The 17,505-nt window shown below is 42.0% G+C and overlaps 1 protein-coding gene across 1 annotated transcript in view; it reads left to right on the forward strand.

Moving 5' to 3' along the window:
• The first annotated feature begins 757 nt into the window (after positions 1–757).
• Positions 758–17,505, forward strand: part of LOC135513500 (reticulon-4 receptor-like) — an 88,358-nt gene continuing 71,610 nt past the window's right edge. Inside the window, exon 1 of the mRNA XM_064936378.1 lies at positions 758–1,251. Coding sequence (XP_064792450.1) covers positions 1,230–1,251 — 22 coding nt within the window. The 5' untranslated portion in view covers positions 758–1,229. The remainder of the gene's footprint in view (positions 1,252–17,505) is intronic.

Genomic DNA, 17,505 nt, shown 5'->3' on the forward strand with positions numbered 1-17,505 from the left:
CCGCAGCATGCATGCATCAATGGAGCTTAATATTCAATCACTTTTTAACTACGGTCTTTATTACATCAAATAGGTGTAATGGGCGCATCCACTCAAACGTTTCGCATGATCCCCTCAAGCTTTTTGTGCATTCCTGTGTACCCTACTACCGTCGTGTAATTGTAACCCAATGACGGTGCGCAAATTGATAAAACAATAAGCTCCGGTCTCCATTTTACCTTGATGGTTAATTTGGCGAATGCTAAACGGTGATGAAGATTTGGGAGATTTCTATCAGACTAGAATTGTGGACTACATTTTAATGTAATAACAAAAGCTTGTATATTTAAAGGAAGGAAATTAAAACCATGTTCAGGCAAATGCTGCTTCTCAAATATCCCTTTTCCGCTTATAATTATTTTCGGTCAGAACTGCGTTGCCCCTTCCCAACCATTATGCCTTGTCCCATAAGTAGGCTAGCCGTTCACCTGCAAGGTGTATTTTGTTGTGTATTTTCGTATGCATGTGCGTACTTGAGCTTGTTTGATCCAAAACAGATTCCCCGCACGTCAAACCACCCGTATCTTCTAAAACATTCATTAGCGCGCAGTCCCTGATCCATACCCATAAAACATTAATCTTTGAATCCCCCCCCCCCCCCACCCCCCCACCCTCTCTCTCTCACCGCACCGCCCTCTCTTTTATGCGACCCCATGCAAACCCATGTTGTACTGCGCTGGGCAGTGCAGCCAATATCCAAACACATATAGATGTACTTCCGAATACAGTCAGTTAGAAATCAGACAGGATGTGTACATCAGTAGCCTGTCCATGGATTCCTTTCTGATTTGTTCAGTCTCTTTTAGACTTTACCAATTTTGGAACTTAGTGCTCTTTGTGTGTTTTTCTGTTGATTGTTCGCGCGTCCTTTTGGGGTGTTGTTCTACGCTCTGCGCTCCCGTAGCCTACGTTGTGTGCTGGTTGAGTTTGGATACTATACACTTCTTGTCTCGCTCCCACTGGCCCAGATGACTGTGCGCCGTTCCAGCCGGAGACGTTGTTCTCCAGTCGGCTTCAGCAGGAAAACCTCTGGCTAAAGTTTGAATGTAACGGTGACTGGGAGGTCCGTGACAACACCGTGCCCTGGATTTGCAAGTATCTATCGATTGCAACTAAAGAGCGGATATACAGTCTCCGCAAACAGGCTTCATCTGTTGGATTTATTCAACTACTGGATTTATTCAAAAATCATGAAGACCAGTCTTGTTGAGGGTAAGTACACAGGCAACATCCCATAAAGTTGATTATAGGTTGCATTGACTAGAATGATACAGGTACGTGATTGTAAATTAGGATACCAATAAAATCGAAATCGAGCACCGTCATTGCCCTCCGCATGCTAATACCTTGAGAAGGTAACTTGGCGGAGAGCGCGCGGAACCCCTAGAAATCAACGGAAGGTTGTTTGGATGATTTGGACTAAGAGAAAACATTTCTCAATGGATTTCGATTTGGTGAACATAATGCAACTTGAATAAGTGCTTTGTGAAAGAAAAGTTATCATTATATTTGCGGTACTCTTACCTTCATAAAACTATATATTTATAAAATAGAATAATATATGTTAATCTAGCTCTGACAGTATTGGATCAATAACGTTGAATATGAACATTGAGGAGGGTAAGGAGGGTGAGGAGGGTCTATATCTCATGTTGGCTAGTCATCATTAATTGATTACCGTAAAACACATCCGCACACCATGAATGACTTTGATGTTATCAATAATGATTATATAGATATGACATTCTACCACTAGACTATGGCCAAGGGACAGTTGCGTCAGTATATTTACACACAGTTTGGAATAACAACATGCCCGAGCGGATTTAGCAACCTCGCGCCTCGCCCGTATCTTCTATTTTTGCGGTTTGTGCCATGGCCATTAGGAGATGCTCTTTGATGAAGTCTGCAGATGGTCTGCTTTAATGCTCATGCCGGTCGGATTATATCGCTCTTTTCCAACTGCTTTACCCATAATTAATGGTTTAGTGGTGGCCTGGGCTATGTCTGTAACCAGTGCGACAACAGGGGGCACTAGGGTTTAGAGGGAAGGTGATTCTTAATGAATGTGGGTCGGGAGAGATCCAGATTTGTGTTGGAGATCATGTAGCAGTAAAATGAATCATGTAATGACTGGATGGTGTGTGTGTCGAAGGTGGGGGCATATCATAACTTCACGCACACGGGCACTCACACACACACACACACACACACACACACACACACACACACACACACACACACACACACACACACACACACACACACACACACACACACACACACACACACACACACACACACACACAGACATTCAAGCCCACTCTGCTTACGCAATATGTCGTGTACACTCCTATGGCCTCATGTTGTTCATTACTAAAAACAGAGGATTATAGGAGGAAGGCAGCAGATTACAGTAGAGGACAACAGTGTATTCCACAACTACAAATCAGACAGGCATTTGTTTGTTTATTCCGTTTGATATACCCACAGCTAATGCTAATTCATTTGTATCCCATCTCATTGGCATGGAACTTGGAATGCTTCCCAGTGTTCTATGAGCTAAGGTTCATTCATCATGCACTTTCTGTTGTGGTCTAGCAGTAAGTGTAAAGTAATGCCAGACAGTGTCTGCTGATATTTCGGTGGGATTGTGCTGTTGTAATTTGTATACCTCCAAGGCCATTAGGCCTTCTTTGAATAGATTCATTAATAAGGCTGTCATGTTGTGTGTTTATTGAACTGTCACAGCTAAAGCAGGTTTAATGTATGCAATTTCTCATTCAGACAGCATATGATCAAATATCAGCCACCTGTCCTGGAATAACACCATTATGTGTATATACAGTGCATTTCAATTCTGATCTCTGACATCGCTCTTTCTGATTTTTCTTAATTTTGTACTTTTTCTGGATTATCTGTGTATTTTTTTAGTCGTCCTTTCTAGGTATTATTGCAATGTTGGAGATAACAAAACAAGAATTTCACTGCACCTTGATAACATTTGAAAATCTGTGTACGCGACTAAGAAACATTGATTTGAATTCATTTGAGCTGTTGCTCTGGGGATTCTTTCTTTAATTCCTGTCAAGAAAAGCCAATAGAAGACAAACAAATGGATAAAACCATTATATGGAGCTGAATGCTTTAGTTTCATGAGCTTTGAAACCAAACAATGAGGGCTTTTTTCAATTAGTTATTTTTTTGGCAACACTGGGTTTTGGCAACACTGGGTTTTGGCAACACTGTGCAAGGAAAATATACATTTTGCTGACTTTTTGCACAGAGAGAGAGACATAGAGACAGAGATAGAGACATAGAGACAGCGAGAGAGAGATAGAGAGAGAACAAGAGGGAGAGGGAAAGAAAGAGACAGAGAATGAGAGAGAGAACAAGAGCGAGAGAGAGAACAAGAGAGAGTAGAGAGAGAGAACAAGAGAGAGAGAGCACAAGAGAGAGAGAAAGAGAGAGAGAGCACAAGAGAGAGAGAGAAAGAGACAGAGAGCGAGAGAACAAGAGAGAGCAGAGAGAGAGAACAAGAGGGAGACGGAAACAAAGAGACAGAGAATGAGAGAGAGAGAGAACAAGAGCAAGAGAGAGAACAAGAGAGAGTAGAGAGAGAGAACAAGAGAGAGAGAGAGCACAAGAGAGAGAGAAAGAGACAGAGAGAGAGAGACAGAGAGAGAGAGAAAGAGAGAGAGAAAGAGACAGAGATAGCGAGAGAGAGAACAAACAGGTTGCCTCCACCATTTCCCCACCATGCAATGCAGTCCCATGTGGATCAATATAGTGCTGAGAAAAGGTGTTGCATGCGTGTGCTCCTACCCAGGATGCTCTAATTGAGGTTCTTCAGATAAGGCAGCAAGGCTAAACTGGATTGGCCGTGACTGGCATACGGCCAATGAAACAGAGGCAGAACTCTTCCCGTGAGGTTTGAGATAAACCTCCCAGGGGTCAATTGCAGTCAACAGGATTGTCTTCAACACAGCATATGTTTTGGCATTAAGCTGATACGCAAACCGAGACCCAATTACAGTTGGAGGAAGGAAACACAACACTTTAGCCCGGAAAAGTGACTCTATGCTATATGAAAAATACCAGACTGGCTGCAGCTGGAAAAGATTGGTTGAGTTACTTCTCACACTATTTCACCAGAGTTTCTTTTAAACGTAATCACATTCTATCACGTTGCATCAAATTACGTTTTTTAAATTTAATTTGCTAGACGTTATCAATGCTCATAGCTTGTCTCAATTTAAACCAGGTTTCAAGAATTGGTTGATTTCAAATTGAATTCATGTTTTAATGAATTGAAGGTTGATCTGTCTTTGCCCAGTGGGAAGTGAGTCTTCTTCAATAGCTATAGGAATATAAGGATGTAGGATCTTAATTTGAGCCGGTTTGCTACAGCAGGAAAATAATCCTGCAGCAACAGGTAATGTGAATTAATTATGTGGATTATAATGAATGGATGTTTTGTAGGGGTTGATGCATTTGTCATTAGGGCAAATCAAGTCTATCATTTTAAAGTGGAAATTACAAACTTTAGAAGCCTTTTTTAACCTGGTATTTTCATCTCTTCAGCTTGCCCTTGTGTTTGTGCACCTTGGCTGTAAAGCAAGGTAACAACAAGTATTCAACTTTTATTTTTTCAAGTACGGTATACAACAGGTTTTATAGCTCTTAAATTGATACCATCAGAGTGAATCCTTCTCCAAAGTCTCTGATGGCTATAATACAGTGGAGGTTGCTGAGGGGAGGAAGGCTCATAATAATGTCTGTAACGGAGCCAACAGAATGGCGTCAAACACATGGAAACCATGTGTGGAAACCATGTGTTTGATGTATTTGATAACATTCCACTGAGCTCATCCTCCCCAATGCAGGTGCCACCAATCTCCTGTGCAATAATAGACAAAAACACACAGAGACAACGAATGCTTAAAGGCAGTGGGTGGCAATTTCCCAACGATTGTACATTGATGTAGCTCGTTCTTCATTGGGGTGTGTCTTAAAGTCAAGTGTCTTGAAATGTGACCTAAATCCTGGGTAACAGAATCACATTCGACACCAGAGACCTCCTTCTTCCCATGTGCCTAAATGGCCAGCAAGACGATGCCCTCCCATAGGGAATACCCTTGGTCCTAGACGTGTGCAGGAGGTCGTAGTTAGTGCCTAGTTTTCGATTGCATTGGCAGAAAGTCTTCATAGATTGGTAATCTGAAGGATACTGGTTGCATCCCAAATGGTACTCTATTCCCTATATACTGCACTATAGGCCCCGGTCAAAAGTAGTGCACTATATAGAGAATAGGGTTCCATTTGCAACACAGTCAATGTTCAGTGAATCCTAATGAGCCCCAGTTCTTCAGGGGAACCCTTTTAATTGGCTCAGCAGGCTAGCCCTCATGAATCGCAGTGTTGTTTACACACACAGAGAGAGAGAGAGAGAGAGAGAGAGAGAGAGAGAGAGAGAGAGAGAGAGAGAGAGAAGAGAGAGAGAGAGAGAGAGAGAGAGAAAGAGAGAGAGAGAGAGAGAGAGAGAGAGAGAAAGAGAGAGAGAGAGAGACAGAGAAAGAGAGAGAGAGAGACAGAGAGAGAGAGAGACAGAGAGAGAGAGAGACAGAGAGAGAGAGAGAGAGAAAGAGAAAGAGAGAGAGAGAGGCCCCAGAACCATCCTGAAGGTTAGCCCATGTCTTCCAAACCCGTCATTACTAATCAGTAGACAGAGACTAAGAGGATAAACAAAGAAAATTGTATTTGTTTATGTGGAAGAAAAACCAAAGGTTGAACTGGGTAAATAGAATCTGAAACTCATGCAGATTATAGGGTTCTAATCCCCTCTTTGGGATATAGGGTTCTACCCCTCTTTGGTTTATAGGGTTCTAATCCCCTATTTGGGTTATAGGGTTCTAATCCCCTCTTTGGGTTATAGGGTTCTAATCCCCTCTTTGGGTTATAGGGTTCCCATCCCCTCTTTGGGTTATAGTGTTCCAATCCCCTCTTTGGGTTATAGGGTTCCAATCCCCTCTTTGGGTTATAGGGTTCTAATCCCCTCTCTGGGTTATAGGGTTCTAATCCCCTCTCTGGTTTATAGGTTTCTAATCCCCTCTCTGTGTTATAGGGTTCTAATCCCCTCTCTGGGTTATAGGGTTCTAATCCCCTCTCTGGGTTATAGGGTTCTAATCCCCTCTCTAGGTTATAGTGTTCTAATCCCCTTTCTGGGTTATTGCCTGACTGTTGGAATTTAGAATTTGTAAGGGATAACTAGAATTCGAATTCGAACGACAGATTTGTACCTTGTCAGGTTGTGGATTTGAATTTGCAACAGATGCTCAGTTTAGATATGATACACCATACAGCCAACAAACAGACTAACCACACGAACGCCCCTGGGGCAATCCACTATGTCACTATCTCCAGCAGGGGTGCAACTTTGGTTTTTCAAGTGGAGGGGGGGTCATCTTTTAATTTAATTTTTAATCCAGTCGGATAAACCCTCCAAACAGCCTACCCGACCGCTAGGAGCCGTCCGCATGGTCCTAAAGCACACCCTTTGCCTAATTTTGTATCACATTCCAACGATAACACTGGGGGGGAAGAAAATGCAATTTTAGAATGTGGCATGTCCCCCTGTCCCCAGTGAAAGTTGCGCCCCTGGTCGCCAGTATCCATCACATCTTTTGAATCTGATGCTCCTCTATATTGTTCTATCAGATATAACCACTTAACTCTTTAGCATGTGTTTATCCATAGGTGGATGGCTCTGTGAGCTAGCTAATTGATCGGCCTGACCATCTCGTTTTCCTCACACGCACAGCCACTCTCAGGGGCTTCAGCAGAGCACAGGCCTATCTGACATCTGACACACATAGTTAATACCATGTTATCGCTACTGGCATGAGCTCGTTACAGTGGAGTACCATGTCAACTAAATCAACGCTATCTGCCACATTGGGTTAATATTGTGTTCTCTACTGGCATGAGCTAGTTACAGTGGAGTACCATGTCAACTAAATCAACGCTATCTGCCACATTGGGTTAATAATGTGTTCTCTACTGGCATGAGCTAGTTACAGTGGAGTACCTTGTCAACTTAATCAACGCTATCTGCCACATTGGGTTAATATTGTGTTCTCTACTGGCATGAGCTAGTTACAGTGGAGTACCATGTCAACTAAATCAACGCTATCTGCCACATTGGGTTAATATTGTGTTCTCTACGGGCATGAGCTAGTTACAGTGGAGTACCATGTCAACTAAATCAACGCTATCTGCCACATTGGGTTAATATTGTGTTCTCTACTGGCATGAGCTAGTTACAGTGGAGTACCTTGTCAACTTAATCAACGCTATCTGCCACATTGGGTTAATATTGTGTTCTCTACTGGCATGAGCTAGTTACAGTGGAGTACCTTGTCAACTTAATCAACGCTATCTGCCACATTGGGTTAATATTGTGTTCTCTACTGGCATGAGCTAGTTACAGTGGAGTACCATGTCAACTAAATCAACGCTATCTGCCACATTGGGTTAATATTGTGTTCTCTACGGGCATGAGCTAGTTACAGTGGAGTACCATGTCAACTAAATCAACGCTATCTGCCACATTGGGTTAATATTGTGTTCTCTACGGGCATGAGCTAGTTACAGTGGAGTACCATGTCAACTAAATCAACGCTATCTGCCACATTGGGTTAATATTGTGTTCGCTACTGGCATGAGATAGTTACAGTGGAGTACCATGTCAACTAAATCAACGCTATCTGCCACATTGGGTTAATATTGTGTTCTCTACTGGCATGAGCTAGTTACAGTGGAGTACCATGTCAACTAAATCAACGCTATCTGCCACATTGGATTAATATTGTGTTCTCTACTGGCATGAGCTAGTTACAGTGGAGTACCATGTCAACTAAATCAACGCTATCTGCCACATTGGGTTAATATTGTGTTCTCTACTGGCATGAGCTAGTTACAGTGGAGTACCATGTCAACTAAATCAACGCAATCTGCCACATTGGGTTAATATTGTGTTCTCTACTGACATGAGCTAGTTACAGTGGAGTACCATGTCAACTAAATCAACGCTACCTGCCACATTGGGTTATTATTGTGTTCTCTACTGGCATGAGCTAGTTACAGTGGAGTACCATGTCAACTAAATCAACGCTATCTGCCACATTGGGTTAATATTGTGTTCTCTACTGGCATGAGCTAGTTACAGTGGAGTACCATGTCAACTAAATCAACGCTATCTGCCACATTGGGTTAATATTGTGTTCTCTACTGGCATGAGCTAGTTACAGTGGAGTACCATGTCAACTAAATCAACGCTATCTGCCACATTGGGTTCATATTGTGTTCTCTACTGACATGAGGCACGCACAATGTAAAGTCAAGGATAACCAGCCCTATCTGGACCGACCAGTGCATCTCTGTCTAACACAGAGAGGTAATGCTGAGTCATGTGTACTGGCACAAGGCACACACAGTATAGTACCATGTCAACCCTATCTGACAGGTTCCATGTCAAGTCAATTCACCCTGTATATACGGTACTGTTTTACAGCTGCTGTATCCTGTGTATGTGACATATAAGTGTTGAAACCTTATACTTGAAGTCAAACAGGCCCATTTGGAATGACTGTTCCATGTCCCGTTGTATACCATGTAACTTGTGTGGTTTAATCTATCTGGGTCCAACCTAACACAGCTAGGTGATGCTATCTAGTAGCGTACCATGTCCAGGAAGTTAACCCTATCTGACACAGCTAGTTAATGCTATCTAGTACCGTACCATGTCCAGGAAGTTAACCCTATCTGACACAGCTAGTTAATGCTATCTAGTACCGTACCATGTCTATGAAGTTAACCCTATCTGACATAGCTAGTTAATGCTGTCTAGCACCGTACCATGTCCAGGAAGTTAACCCTATCTGACACAGCTAGTTAATGCTATCTAGTACCGTACCATGTCTATGAAATTAACCCTGTCTGACACAGCTAGTTAATGCTATCTAGTACCGTACCATGTCTATGAAGTTAACCCTATCTGACACAGCTAGTTAATGCTATCTAGTACCGTACCATGTCTATGAAGTTAACCCTATCTGACACAGCTAGTTAATGCTATCTAGTACCGTACCATGTCCAGGAAGTTAACCCTACCTGACACAGCTAGTTAATGCTATCTAGTACCGTACCATGTCTATGAAGTTAACCCTATCTGACACAGCTAGTTAATGCTATCTAGTACCGTACCATGTCTATGAAGTTAACCCTATCTGACACAGCTAGTTAATGCTATCTAGTACCGTACCATGTCTATGAAGTTAACCCTATCTGACACAGCTAGTTAATGCTATCTAGTACCGTACCATGTCCAGGAAGTTAACCCTACCTGACACAGCTAGTTAATGCTATCTAGTACCGTACCATGTCTATGAAGTTAACCCTATCTGACACAGCTAGTTAATGCTATCTAGTACCGTACCATGTCTATGAAGTTAACCCTATCTGACACAGCTAGTTAATGCTATCTAGTACCGTACCATGTCCAGGAAGTTAACCCTACCTGACACAGCTAGTTAATGCTATCTAGTACCGTACCATGTCCAGGAAGTTAACCCTATCTGACACAGCTAGTTAATGCTATCTAGTACCGTACCATGTCTATGAAGTTAACCCTATCTGACACAGCTAGTTAATGCTATCTAGTACCGTACCATGTCCAGGAAGTTAACCCTATCTGACACAGCTACTTAATGCTATCTAGCACCGTACCATGTCTATGAAGTTAACCCTATCTGACACAGCTAGTTAATGCTATCTAGTACCGTACCATGTCTATGAAGTTAACCCTATCTGACACAGCTAGTTAATGCTATCTAGTACCGTACCATGTCTATGAAGTTAACCCTATCTGACACAGCTAGTTAATGCTATCTAGTACCGTACCATGTCCAGGAAGTTAACCCTATCTGACACAGCTAGTTAATGCTATCTAGTACCGTACCATGTCCAGGAAGATAACCCTATCTGACACAGCTAGTTAATGCTATCTAGTACCGTACCATGTCTATGAAGTTAACCCTATCTGACACAGCTAGTTAATGCTATCTAGTACCGTACCATGTCTATGAAGTTAACCCTATCTGACACAGCTAGTTAATGCTATCTAGTACCGTACCATGTCCAGGAAGTTAACCCTACCTGACACAGCTAGTTAATGCTATCTAGTACCGTACCATGTCTATGAAGTTAACCCTATCTGACACAGCTAGTTAATGCTATCTAGTACCGTACCATGTCTATGAAGTTAACCCTATCTGACACAGCTAGTTAATGCTATCTAGTACCGTACCATGTCTATGAAGTTAACCCTATCTGACACAGCTAGTTAATGCTATCTAGTACCGTACCATGTCTATGAAGTTAACCCTATCTGACACAGCTAGTTAATGCTATCTAGTACCGTACCATGTCCAGGAAGTTAACCCTACCTGACACAGCTAGTTAATGCTATCTAGTACCGTACCATGTCCAGGAAGTTAACCCTATCTGACACAGCTAGTTAATGCTATCTAGTACCGTACCATGTCTATGAAGTTAACCCTATCTGACACAGCTAGTTAATGCTATCTAGTACCGTACCATGTCCAGGAAGTTAACCCTATCTGACACAGCTACTTAATGCTATCTAGCACCGTACCATGTCTATGAAATTAACCCTGTCTGACACAGCTAGTTAATGCTGTCTAGCACCGTACCATGTCCAGGAAGTTAACCCTATCTGACACAGCTAGTTAATGCTATCTAGTACCGTACCATGTCTATGAAGTTAACCCTATCTGACACAGCTAGTTAATGCTATCTAGTACCGTACCATGTCCAGGAAGTTAACCCTACCTGACACAGCTAGTTAATGCTATCTAGTACCGTACCATGTCTATGAAGTTAACCCTATCTGACACAGCTAGTTAATGCTATCTAGTACCGTACCATGTCTATGAAGTTAACCCTATCTGACACAGCTAGTTAATGCTATCTAGTACCGTACCATGTCTATGAAGTTAACCCTATCTGACACAGCTAGTTAATGCTATCTAGTACCGTACCATGTCCAGGAAGTTAACCCTACCTGACACAGCTAGTTAATGCTATCTAGGACCGTACCATGTCTATGAAGTTAACCCTATCTGACACAGCTAGTTAATGCTATCTAGTACCGTACCATGTCTATGAAGTTAACCCTATCTGACACAGCTAGTTAATGCTATCTAGTACCGTACCATGTCCAGGAAGTTAACCCTACCTGACACAGCTAGTTAATGCTATCTAGTACCGTACCATGTCCAGGAAGTTAACCCTATCTGACACAGCTAGTTAATGCTATCTAGTACCGTACCATGTCTATGAAGTTAACCCTATCTGACACAGCTAGTTAATGCTATCTAGTACCGTACCATGTCCAGGAAGTTAACCCTATCTGACACAGCTAGTTAATGCTATCTAGTACCGTACCATGTCCAGGAAGATAACCCTATCTGACACAGCTAGTTAATGCTATCTAGTACCGTACCATGTCTATGAAGTTAACCCTATCTGACACAGCTAGTTAATGCTATCTAGTACCGTACCATGTCTATGAAGTTAACCCTATCTGACACAGCTAGTTAATGCTATCTAGTACCGTACCATGTCCAGGAAGTTAACCCTACCTGACACAGCTAGTTAATGCTATCTAGTACCGTACCATGTCTATGAAGTTAACCCTATCTGACACAGCTAGTTAATGCTATCTAGTACCGTACCATGTCTATGAAGTTAACCCTATCTGACACAGCTAGTTAATGCTATCTAGTACCGTACCATGTCTATGAAGTTAACCCTATCTGACACAGCTAGTTAATGCTATCTAGTACCGTACCATGTCCAGGAAGTTAACCCTACCTGACACAGCTAGTTAATGCTATCTAGTACCGTACCATGTCTATGAAGTTAACCCTATCTGACACAGCTAGTTAATGCTATCTAGTACCGTACCATGTCTATGAAGTTAACCCTATCTGACACAGCTAGTTAATGCTATCTAGTACCGTACCATGTCCAGGAAGTTAACCCTACCTGACACAGCTAGTTAATGCTATCTAGTACCGTACCATGTCCAGGAAGTTAACCCTATCTGACACAGCTAGTTAATGCTATCTAGTACCGTACCATGTCTATGAAGTTAACCCTATCTGACACAGCTAGTTAATGCTATCTAGTACCGTACCATGTCCAGGAAGTTAACCCTATCTGACACAGCTACTTAATGCTATCTAGCACCGTACCATGTCTATGAAATTAACCCTGTCTGACACAGCTAGTTAATGCTGTCTAGCACCGTACCATGTCCAGGAAGTTAACCCTATCTGACACAGCTAGTTAATGCTATCTAGTACCGTACCATGTCTATGAAGTTAACCCTATCTGACACAGCTAGTTAATGCTATCTAGTACCGTACCATGTCCAGGAAGTTAACCCTACCTGACACAGCTAGTTAATGCTATCTAGTACCGTACCATGTCTATGAAGTTAACCCTATCTGACACAGCTAGTTAATGCTATCTAGTACCGTACCATGTCTATGAAGTTAACCCTATCTGACACAGCTAGTTAATGCTATCTAGTACCGTACCATGTCTATGAAGTTAACCCTATCTGACACAGCTAGTTAATGCTATCTAGTACCGTACCATGTCCAGGAAGTTAACCCTACCTGACACAGCTAGTTAATGCTATCTAGGACCGTACCATGTCTATGAAGTTAACCCTATCTGACACAGCTAGTTAATGCTATCTAGTACCGTACCATGTCTATGAAGTTAACCCTATCTGACACAGCTAGTTAATGCTATCTAGTACCGTACCATGTCCAGGAAGTTAACCCTACCTGACACAGCTAGTTAATGCTATCTAGTACCGTACCATGTCTATGAAGTTAACCCTATCTGACACAGCTAGTTAATGCTATCTAGTACCGTACCATGTCTATGAAGTTAACCCTATCTGACACAGCTAGTTAATGCTATCTAGTACCGTACCATGTCTATGAAGTTAACCCTATCTGACACAGCTAGTTAATGCTATCTAGTACCGTACCATGTCCAGGAAGTTAACCCTACCTGACACAGCTAGTTAATGCTATCTAGTACCGTACCATGTCTATGAAGTTAACCCTATCTGACACAGCTAGTTAATGCTATCTAGTACCGTACCATGTCTATGAAGTTAACCCTATCTGACACAGCTAGTTAATGCTATCTAGTACCGTACCATGTCCAGGAAGTTAACCCTACCTGACACAGCTAGTTAATGCTATCTAGTACCGTACCATGTCCAGGAAGTTAACCCTATCTGACACAGCTAGTTAATGCTATCTAGTACCGTACCATGTCTATGAAGTTAACCCTATCTGACACAGCTAGTTAATGCTATCTAGTACCGTACCATGTCCAGGAAGTTAACCCTATCTGACACAGCTACTTAATGCTATCTAGCACCGTACCATGTCTATGAAATTAACCCTGTCTGACACAGCTAGTTAATGCTGTCTAGCACCGTACCATGTCCAGGAAGTTAACCCTATCTGACACAGCTAGTTAATGCTATCTAGTACCGTACCATGTCTATGAAGTTAACCCTATCTGACACAGCTAGTTAATGCTATCTAGTACCGTACCATGTCCAGGAAGTTAACCCTACCTGACACAGCTAGTTAATGCTATCTAGTACCGTACCATGTCTATGAAGTTAACCCTATCTGACACAGCTAGTTAATGCTATCTAGTACCGTACCATGTCTATGAAGTTAACCCTATCTGACACAGCTAGTTAATGCTATCTAGTACCGTACCATGTCTATGAAGTTAACCCTATCTGACACAGCTAGTTAATGCTATCTAGTACCGTACCATGTCCAGGAAGTTAACCCTACCTGACACAGCTAGTTAATGCTATCTAGGACCGTACCATGTCTATGAAGTTAACCCTATCTGACACAGCTAGTTAATGCTATCTAGTACCGTACCATGTCTATGAAGTTAACCCTATCTGACACAGCTAGTTAATGCTATCTAGTACCGTACCATGTCCAGGAAGTTAACCCTACCTGACACAGCTAGTTAATGCTATCTAGTACCGTACCATGTCTATGAAGTTAACCCTATCTGACACAGCTAGTTAATGCTATCTAGTACCGTACCATGTCTATGAAGTTAACCCTATCTGACACAGCTAGTTAATGCTATCTAGTACCGTACCATGTCCAGGAAGTTAACCCTACCTGACACAGCTAGTTAATGCTATCTAGTACCGTACCATGTCCAGGAAGTTAACCCTATCTGACACAGCTAGTTAATGCTATCTAGTACCGTACCATGTCTATGAAGTTAACCCTATCTGACACAGCTAGTTAATGCTATCTAGTACCGTACCATGTCCAGGAAGTTAACCCTATCTGACACAGCTACTTAATGCTATCTAGCACCGTACCATGTCTATGAAGTTAACCCTATCTGACACAGCTAGTTAATGCTATCTAGTACCGTACTATGTCTATGAAGTTAACCCTATCTGACACAGCTAGTTAATGCTATCTAGTACCGTACCATGTCTATGAAGTTAACCCTATCTGACACAGCTAGTTAATGCTATCTAGTACCGTACCATGTCCAGGAAGTTAACCCTATCTGACACAGCTAGTTAATGCTATCTAGTACCGTACCATGTCCAGGAAGATAACCCTATCTGACACAGCTAGTTAATGCTATCTAGTACCGTACCATGTCTATGAAGTTAACCCTATCTGACACAGCTAGTTAATGCTATCTAGTACCGTACCATGTCCAGGAAGTTAACCCTATCTGACACAGCTAGTTAATGCTATCTAGTACTGTACCATGTCTATGAAATTAACCCTGTCTGACACAGCTAGTTAATGCTATCTAGTACTGTACCATGTCTATGAAGTTAACCCTATCTGACACAGCTAGTTAATGCTATCTAGTACCGTACCATGTCTATGAAGTTAACCCTATCTGACACAGCTAGTTAATGCTATCTAGTACCGTACCATGTCCAGGAAGTTAACCCTATCTGACACAGCTAGTTAATGCTATCTAGTACCGTACCATGTCCAGGAAGTTAACCCTATCTGACACAGCTAGTTAATGCTATCTAGTACCGTACCATGTCTATGAAGTTAACCCTATCTGACACAGCTAGTTAATGCTATCTAGTACCGTACCATGTCCAGGAAGTTAACCCTATCTGACACAGCTAGTTAATGCTATCTAGTACCGTACCATGTCTTTGAAGTTAACCCTATCTGACACATCTAGTTAATGCTATCTAGTACCGTACCATGTCTATGAAGTTAACCCTATCTGACACAGCTAGTTAATGCTATCTAGTACCGTACCATGTCCAGGAAGTTAACCCTATCTGACACAGCTAGTTAATGCTATCTAGTACCGTACCATGTCCAGGAAGTTAACCCTATCTGACACAGCTAGTTAATGCTATCTAGTACCGTACCATGTCTATGAAGTTAACCCTATCTGACACAGCTAGTTAATGCTATCTAGTACCGTACCATGTCCAGGAAGTTAACCCTATCTGACACAGCTAGTTAATGCTATCTAGTACCGTACCATGTCTTTGAAGTTAACCCTATCTGACACATCTAGTTAATGCTATCTAGTACCGTACCATGTCTATGAAGTTAACCCTATCTGACACAGCTAGTTAATGCTATCTAGTACCGTACCATGTCCAGGAAGTTAACCCTATCTGACACAGCTAGTTAATGCTATCTAGTACCGTACCATGTCCAGGAAGTTAACCCTATCTGACACAGCTAGTTAATGCTATCTAGTACCGTACCATGTCTTTGAAGTTAACCCTATCTGACACATCTAGTTAATGCTATCTAGTACCGTACCATGTCTATGAAGTTAACCCTATCTGACACAGCTAGTTAATGCTATCTAGTACCGTACCATGTCCAGGAAGTTAACCCTATCTGACACAGCTAGTTAATGCTATCTAGTACCGTACCATGTCCAGGAAGATAACCCTATCTGACACAGCTAGTTAATGCTATCTAGTACCGTACCATGTCTATGAAGTTAACCCTATCTGACACAGCTAGTTAATGCTATCTAGTACCGTACCATGTCCAGGAAGTTAACCCTATCTGACACAGCTAGTTAATGCTATCTAGTACTGTACCATGTCTATGAAATTAACCCTGTCTGACACAGCTAGTTAATGCTATCTAGTACCGTACCATGTCTATGAAGTTAACCCTATCTGACACAGCTAGTTAATGCTATCTAGTACCGTACCATGTCTATGAAGTTAACCCTATCTGACACAGCTAGTTAATGCTATCTAGTACCGTACCATGTCCAGGAAGTTAACCCTACCTGACACAGCTAGTTAATGCTATCTAGTACCGTACCATGTCCAGGAAGTTAACCCTATCTGACACAGCTAGTTAATGCTATCTAGTACCGTACCATGTCTATGAAGTTAACCCTATCTGACACAGCTAGTTAATGCTATCTAGTACCGTACCATGTCCAGGAAGTTAACCCTATCTGACACAGCTACTTAATGCTATCTAGCACCGTACCATGTCTATGAAGTTAACCCTATCTGACACAGCTAGTTAATGCTATCTAGTACCGTACTATGTCTATGAAGTTAACCCTATCTGACACAGCTAGTTAATGCTATCTAGTACCGTACCATGTCTATGAAGTTAACCCTATCTGACACAGCTAGTTAATGCTATCTAGTACCGTACCATGTCCAGGAAGTTAACCCTATCTGACACAGCTAGTTAATGCTATCTAGTACCGTACCATGTCCAGGAAGATAACCCTATCTGACACAGCTAGTTAATGCTATCTAGTACCGTACCATGTCTATGAAGTTAACCCTATCTGACACAGCTAGTTAATGCTATCTAGTACCGTACCATGTCCAGGAAGTTAACCCTATCTGACACAGCTAGTTAATGCTATCTAGTACTGTACCATGTCTATGAAATTAACCCTGTCTGACACAGCTAGTTAATGCTATCTAGTACCGTACCATGTCTATGAAGTTAACCCTATCTGACACAGCTAGTTAATGCTATCTAGTACCGTACCATGTCTATGAAGTTAACCCTATCTGACACAGCTAGTTAATGCTATCTAGTACCGTACCATGTCCAGGAAGTTAACCCTATCTGACACAGCTAGTTAATGCTATCTAGTACCGTACCATGTCCAGGAAGTTAACCCTATCTGACACAGCTAGTTAATGCTATCTAGTACCGTACCATGTCTATGAAGTTAACCCTATCTGACACAGCTAGTTAATGCTATCTAGTACCGTACCATGTCCAGGAAGTTAACCCTATC

Source organism: Oncorhynchus masou, chromosome 25, assembly GCF_036934945.1.
Source record: "Oncorhynchus masou masou isolate Uvic2021 chromosome 25, UVic_Omas_1.1, whole genome shotgun sequence".
Classification (NCBI taxonomy): domain Eukaryota; kingdom Metazoa; phylum Chordata; class Actinopteri; order Salmoniformes; family Salmonidae; genus Oncorhynchus; species Oncorhynchus masou.